At 39.5% G+C, this 7,215-nt stretch overlaps 1 protein-coding gene across 1 annotated transcript; it reads left to right on the top strand.

Moving 5' to 3' along the window:
- Nucleotides 1–7,082, top strand: LOC122083096 (nucleosome assembly protein 1;4-like). The gene is made up of 11 exons (XM_042650786.1): nucleotides 1–179; nucleotides 307–350; nucleotides 479–574; nucleotides 1,950–2,042; nucleotides 5,007–5,091; nucleotides 5,172–5,233; nucleotides 5,313–5,497; nucleotides 5,596–5,773; nucleotides 5,860–5,903; nucleotides 6,278–6,488; nucleotides 6,689–7,082. Exons 1-11 carry the CDS (start codon nucleotides 113–115, stop codon nucleotides 6,755–6,757), a joined length of 1,134 nt encoding a protein of 377 aa, XP_042506720.1. The 5' UTR covers nucleotides 1–112; the 3' UTR covers nucleotides 6,758–7,082.
- The last annotated feature ends 133 nt before the right edge of the window (nucleotides 7,083–7,215 follow it).

Genomic DNA, 7,215 nt, shown 5'->3' with positions numbered 1-7,215 from the left:
GACTTCTGGCGACTACCATACTAATATTATAACTTCTCTTAAAAAAATCTAGGGTTTATTGGTCTATAAGCCCTAGGGTTTTATTCTCATCCCTGTTTCTTGTCCCCGCTTCATGAGTAACAACAAGGATCAGCTTAACATGGCCGATCTCAACGCCTCCCTTCCAGGTGCCGCTGCTGGTATGCATACTCACACTGCCATTCACCATCAACCCTAATTCCTCTCTGTCGCTCTCCTTCCTCCTCTTTTATAATTTTATTTTTTTGGGAATCTTTATCTTACTCTCTTACATGATCCACTGTGCAGCTCTTAGCGCCGAGGATAGAGCCAGTCTTGTTACTGCTCTCAAGGTGAGGTTTTTTTTTCTTCTCATTCTATGGCCTTTGCTGGAAGAATTCTTTTTTTTTTTTTTTTTTTTTTTTTTCTTTTAGGGTTTTTCTATTTGACGGTGGCTCTAGGGTTTATTGGGTTTGTGCAGGATAAGCTTCAGCATCTTGCGGGACAACATGCCGATGTTCTCGAGACTCTAACGCCTAACGTCAGGAAGCGCGTCGAGGTTCTCAGAGAGATCCAGGTTTGGTTAATTCCGCTTCTTTGCACATTTTAACTGTCTCCCCCCCGTTAAAAAGGGTTAAAAGAGAAAATAATTTTGCTATAGAATTCAAGCCATATTGTTACTGGTGGGAAAACTTTAAGTTTGTACAGTAGCTACACCCTCCTTGCTGTTCAATTGGAATGTCTATTTGTTGGCGCTAGATAATTTATTCCTTTGACGTATTAGATGTAGATTTTATCTGAATGTTTTGAATTTCTCTCTCCTTCTTTCTCTTGAATGAAAGATTCATGATTTACGTATGAGGAAGAATTGGATTGATTAGTCGTAACAGCAATTTAATTTTCAGACTTATTTTTACCATCATTTAGTCATTGTCTCATAGTCAAAAACACGTTTTACTGTTTCTTACTATCGTTACCCACAGATGGTGAAATTGTTGGTTGGGATGTCATAAATGTGAATTTGTTTTGCATATGTGGATTTATAGTTCATGGCATCCGGGTCTATGATCAATTGTGGCTTTTCTATTTCTACATGCTGATATTTTGACAGGTGAAGCTTGGCCAATTTCATGTTCATTAAGGACATGAGATCCTGCCATTTCAATGTAGGCGTGTTTTTACTTATGAATGGAGCAGTTGCTGCAGTGTACATGTCCTTGGTAGTTTGCATGTAAACTCTGAAAGATCATTAAACAGGTCCTTGGTTTTCTTTTGTTAGATTTTATTTGCTAGGTAAGGAATTGTAAAATGCATTTTTTCTTGGCATCTGAAACAATCTTTGTATTTGAACAAACTTTATGTTTTCTTAGTGATTTGGGATCCCTTTTGATGCTTTTAAACTGCACGAGGAAGCTGTTCATCATCATATGATATTTTAATTAATGTTGATTTATTTAATTCCATTTCTCATTCATTGTTCTACTTGCTGGTATTGTTTGTGGGACCATTATCTTTGACTTGAGTTGGTTTCATTGCTGTAAGTTTTCTTTCTCATTTTGTGCTCATTCTTTTGATTTTTTGCTTCCTGCTTCTGTCCTGGTCATGTTTCATGCTTTCAATACGTTTTGAGCTCCTGAGATGTTCCCGCTGATCATATGTTTTCTTGGCTGGATTATGGCAACCTTATAAACGATTTTCACATGGGGATGTCAGTAGTTTAAAATTTACTAGCTATGTGATAATCCATATATCTTTCTCCTCACACATGCGACTCATAGCTCTTTCCCCATCTCACACACGTTCGAATTCACACGTACAAATGTAGATGTTGCCTCCTTTGTTTTAGTTGCTTGGATACTTGAGGACAATAGATGCTCTTATTTTTCTTTTTCCTCTTTTTTTAACGTTGATTTTTCAGGTGTGGAGCCTTCTAATGCTTTCTTGATTTGCAGAGTCAACATGATGAGCTGGAGGCCAAATTTTTTGAGGAGAGGGCAGCACTCGAGGCAAAATACCAGAAGCTATATGAACCACTGTACACCAAGGTATGATATTGGACTTTAATTTTTAATTTTATGAATAAAAATTAATAAAAAAAATGAAGTTCGTTACTTTGTTAGTCCAATGCTTACAACATTGTAGCCCAGCTCCTTGCTGACAAGCCTTGTTGGTTTTATGTATTGACTGACTGAACTGTAGGTTATGGCATCTTTGTTATATGGGCGAATGTGAGGGTGAGGTGTGTTTGGTATGGATATCTTCAGTAATTGTGTCCTTTTTTACCCAAGATTAGATTGGGGATGCAGCTTTATAGGTTTGGCAATCGGGTATGGTTATATGGACATTTTGTACAAATGACATACAAACTCCAAGTAGGTAAGAAAGCTATATTTAATCATAGTTGTCACGGCACCTAGGCGATCGAGTGTGACATTTTAAGGCGACACCAGCAACTTGCCTAGGTTGCCCAGATGACCAAGTCACCAGTCTAGGCAAAGCGGCCTGGATCCCTAGGCGACGTTTTGACAATGCATCATGAACTAGCAATATGACATCAGAGCTCCTGATGCAGTAGCGCTTCTGTGGAGCGGTACAAACCTGTTTGGAAGACTAGATCAAGATGATCTGGGTCCGAATCTGGTTTTGGTCCAGTAGGATTTTTAGTCATTGATTTTGGTTAATATTTTACTCTTTATTTTATTAGGGGAAGTTAGATACATAGGAGATTAGTGCCCTTGTTTCAGATAGTTTCTTAGTGATGTCAATTTCAGTTCGAGTAAGAGTCTTTTCTCTCTCCCTATATTATGTGTAAATCCAGCAGGTACGTAGATATTATATGAGTTGAAGAAATTGGTTTGAGTTCTGCTGTGGTTCTAAGGCGTCGGCTTGCTGACTGAACATGCTTCCTTTCTCCCTCATCTTTGTTCTTCTTTATCTTTCCTCCCCACCGATCCTCTCTTCTCTTCCATTGTTCCAAATAGATTTGACCAATTCCTACCAAATCTCTTCCTTTCATTATTAAACTTTATACATAAATTCCTTACCTGTGGGTGACTTGGATGGTTTGGCATCATTCTCCCTCCTGGGTACTGAGACATGAGTTTTTTTGAAGGAACTTGCAACTGCTTAATCTAACCCCAAGGGTGTAGCTTAGTTGGCAAGGGAGTGTGCCTAAATCAACATGCGTCCTGAGTTCGACTCCTCCTTACCCCCTTGGGGCCCGCCCCACTGTTTCTATGATTTTCATAGGAGCTGGCACTGACCCGACTCGTGTGTGGGGCATAGTTGTCATGGCGTCGCCTAGGCGGCAATATGGCATCCTGGCGGAAAAAGAAGTTTATGGCAGTGCTACGATTTACGTGATTCACAAATGGCGGTCGCCATTGATTGATAGGCGTTGCCATGCACCGCCATGGACGTCAAGTCACGCCTGATTCACTAGGCGGTTGATTTTTTATAAAATGCAGGGTGATTTTGATAGGGCTATGTTGATTTTTGATGATTTGATGTTGCTTAATGTTGGTTTTATATGTTATAGAGTATATATTGTAGGCTTGTAGCATGCTAAATAACTTTAGAAAATAGGGGAAATAAAAAAGTAGCATGCTAAATAATTTTAGAAAATGGGGAAAATAAAAAATGACACATAGGCGATTTGACCGCCATGGCAACGCCATAACGGGCGATTCAACGCCATAACGGGCGAGTCATCGCCAAATCGATTAGCCACCCCTTCACCACCTTGGATCAATTTGACGCTGTGACAACTATGGTGTGGGGGTGTACACATCCAGAGTATTAGTCGGGGCAAAGGTCTGGTGGACACGTTCGTTAGAAAAGAAAAAGTCTGCCTAATCTGATTTTAGAGACCCTCAGATTGGGCTGGAAGATATCCTCTACCTTAGGCGATTTCATCTCTCTGACCCAGATCCAAAACCCTTATCAAATTTTGAGTGTGCAATGAAGTTTCAGACCTGCAACTAAAACCAGATCTGATCTCATGGTTTAATTACTCCTTGTCAAGTGACCTTTGCAACCAATTCTTGCTGGAATTCATTGGAATGGATGAATCGATTCCCCACCTGAAATTGCAGGCCCATCAAAGCATCCTAAGGTGACCTTTTCACTCCCGCTGTGGTTTGGTTTTTTCTGCCTTTGGCTTCCATTCCGAGGTTGAAGACGACTTCAAACCCTCCATTGAATCGTGGCTTGAAACCCTTAATTTTTATTCCCATATTAATGCCCCACTGCCCCTCCTTATTACAGCTTGCCATTGGGTTTTTGACCATTCCAGGAATACCCTTTACACTGCACATCCTACTCCCCTTCTTTGTCTCCTCTTAAATTGAATTTTCCCATAATTACAATTCTGCTACTCCATTATGGATTCTAGTTTATTTACAGTTGTGCCATTCCATTTAATTACAAGATGGCCATTATCTCTTCTGCTTGGATCTTAGTTATTAAAGTGCGCCCATAAGTGATTCGATTCTGGTTTCAGAACCTGGATCTGCATTGCCTACGTTCAAGTCTTGGAAATAAAAGGCATGGAATAAAAGACATAAAATAACTATTAAATTATTTCCAACCCTTCTTGGACCAAAACAGCATTACCAGTTCTTCTTGGCTCTTGACTTCCAAAGGGGGTCATGCTGGTCCAACCAATCAAGTGCAGCTGTATTTGCATCAACGTGTGAAATGTATAATGGTTTTTCATAACTCTCCAGGCATTGTATGGATTCAAATTTTGACTGATAGCTGTATTATGTTTTAATAATATCCGATTATGGTTAATGATGGGTGTAGTCCAACTGTGGCATTTTGGCCAGCATGGGTTCTTGGGGTAAAGTGGTCCATATACGTGAACATTTATGTGGCACACTTGTGCAGGGGCCTTCATTTTGCTCCTTGCTGATATTTACTGTTTGGGTGCCAATACTTCTAAGATTTTTGTATGGTTTCTTTATTTTTTGTGGCCCTGCTCAGTAATTCTTTTGCACTTCCCCCAGAGATATGAAATTGTGAATGGTATAGTCGAAGTCGGAGTTACAACTGAACCTGTGACAGACCAAGGAGAAGATGAAGCCTCAGAAGGTACTGGAAATAAAAAATGTGTATAGTTCAATTCGCTTGCATCTTTTATTAACTTGTATCTTGTTATATTGCTTGTCCAGAGAAAGGGGTGCCTAATTTTTGGCTCACGGCAATGAAGACTAATGAAGTCTTGGCTGAGGAGGTATGTTGATTGAATTAGCCATTTTCTACTGTTTATTGTTTTTGTATTGACTTTTGGTGTTGCTTTTCCTTGACTACAGATTACGGAGCGTGATGAAGGGGCTCTCAAATATCTCAAAGATATCAAGTGGTGTAGAATTGATGATCCCAAGGGTTTCAAGCTTGAATTCTTCTTTGATTCTAATCCTTACTTCAAGAATTCTGTTCTGACAAAAACATATCACATGATCGATGATGATGAACCAATTCTAGAGAAAGCAATAGGGTACCTTGTTTGCAACCCCAGAAGTTTTTGCTACTTTGTTTATTTTGTTCTTGTTTACTTCTTTCCTCATAATTTACTTTATTTTGGTTGTGTTGTAGGACGGAGATTGAATGGCTTCCAGGAAAAAGCTTGACACAGAAGGTCCTGAAAAAGAAGCCAAGAAAGGGATCAAAAAATGCCAAGCCTATCACTAAAACTGAGACCTGCGAAAGTTTCTTCAACTTCTTCAGTCCACCTCAAGTTCCCGAGGATGAAGATGATATTGACGAAGAGGCTGTAAGTATTAGATCAATATTTGACATTAGGCCAATGAAGTAGCTGAATGTTCTTTAATTGACTTTCCCCCTCGGGTATCTTGACAGGCTGAGGAACTTCAAAATCAAATGGAGCAAGACTATGACATTGGGTAAGTCAATTCTTGTTTTGTTATGGGAACAAATCTCTGAATAGTGACATATTTCTTGTATTTTTGTGTGGAGATCCAGTGGAGGATGCTAGTTGGTTGAAACTTGTTCAACATGCAAAAAGCATACTGGATGAAATATTTATCTCATTATAATGTGATTTCTGTGAAAATTAGAAATCTTCCCGCCTCCCTTTGTTGTTCCACTTTTGGTTGAAACTTGTTCAACATGCAAAAGCATGCTGGATGAAATATTTATCTCATTATAATGTGATTTCTGTGAAAATTAGAAATCTTCCCGCCTCCCTTTGTTGTTCAACTTTTGCATGTTAAATTGGACCTTCTAATTAGCTGGGGTTGGCTGATGCCTTGCGCAGGTCAACCATTCGAGACAAAATTATCCCCCATGCTGTGTCATGGTTTACAGGGGAGGCAGTCCAAGGGGATGAGTTCGAAGATATTGGAGATGATGACGATGAAGAAGATGAAGATGCTGAAGATGAGGATGAAGAGGGAGATGATGATGATGATGAGGATGATGATGATGAAGATGAGGATGATGAAGGAGACAGCAAGAGTAGGAAAAAGGTACGTTTTATGAATCTTTTTGACATTTTCTTCACTCTTGTTCTATTCCAAATTTGAAACCGCTAGTCTTGGCCTTGTTTCTGATTTCACCGTTATTGGCTGGATCCAAGGTGAGATAATAAAATAATCATGCTATCTTTATAGCATTTCTGGCTTGCTTATAGTCCCTAACATATCCCATTTGACTCTGTAAACTGCAGAAGGGTGGAAGAGCCCAAACAGGGGAAGGTCCACAGGGCGAGAGGCCTCCAGAGTGTAAGCAGCAGTAAGTTTTGAGAGCCAATAGAACCATGCATAGATTGGGCAACTTACTTGTGTCTAAGTGGGTCTTTGTGGATTGGAGAAGAATGAGAGAGCAAGGGTTGGTGAGATTTTGGTGGTTTATTTTTCTTATTTGTTAGTAGAGCATTATAATGATTATTTTTTTAGGGTTTTTTTTCCTTTTCCTTTTTCCTTTTACCCGGGGTGTGATTAGGTAGGAAGGTGGCGCCTTGCAATTTGTTGATGCGTTTTGGGTTCTCTCTCGTTACCCAGTGTTGTGGACTTTCCAAGAACTATTTTAAGCATATGTGTATGTTCCCTGCTTTACATTTATTTGCGACTGAATTTCCATTGTCCATTCAAATTTTAGTGTGGTTCCTCATGTGCTGTTGCCTAATCATATGGGGAGAAATTCCATATGTGGAGTGAGTGTACAACCTGATATCATTTTCCAGAGAAACCGGAA

The sequence above is a fragment of the Macadamia integrifolia genome, chromosome 7, assembly GCF_013358625.1.
Source record: "Macadamia integrifolia cultivar HAES 741 chromosome 7, SCU_Mint_v3, whole genome shotgun sequence".
NCBI lineage: Eukaryota > Viridiplantae > Streptophyta > Magnoliopsida > Proteales > Proteaceae > Macadamia > Macadamia integrifolia.
This window is presented reverse-complemented; position numbering and strand designations above follow the sequence as displayed.

Coding starts and splice junctions, on each gene's coding strand:
- LOC122083096 (XM_042650786.1), top strand. CDS start 113: ATGAGTAACAACAAGGATCAGCTTAACATGGCCGATCTCAACGCCTCC. Junction 5,092..5,171: donor AGAAGATGAAGCCTCAGAAG/GTACTGGAAATA, acceptor TTGCTTGTCCAG/AGAAAGGGGTGCCTAATTTT. Junction 5,904..6,277: donor GAGCAAGACTATGACATTGG/GTAAGTCAATTC, acceptor TGCCTTGCGCAG/GTCAACCATTCGAGACAAAA.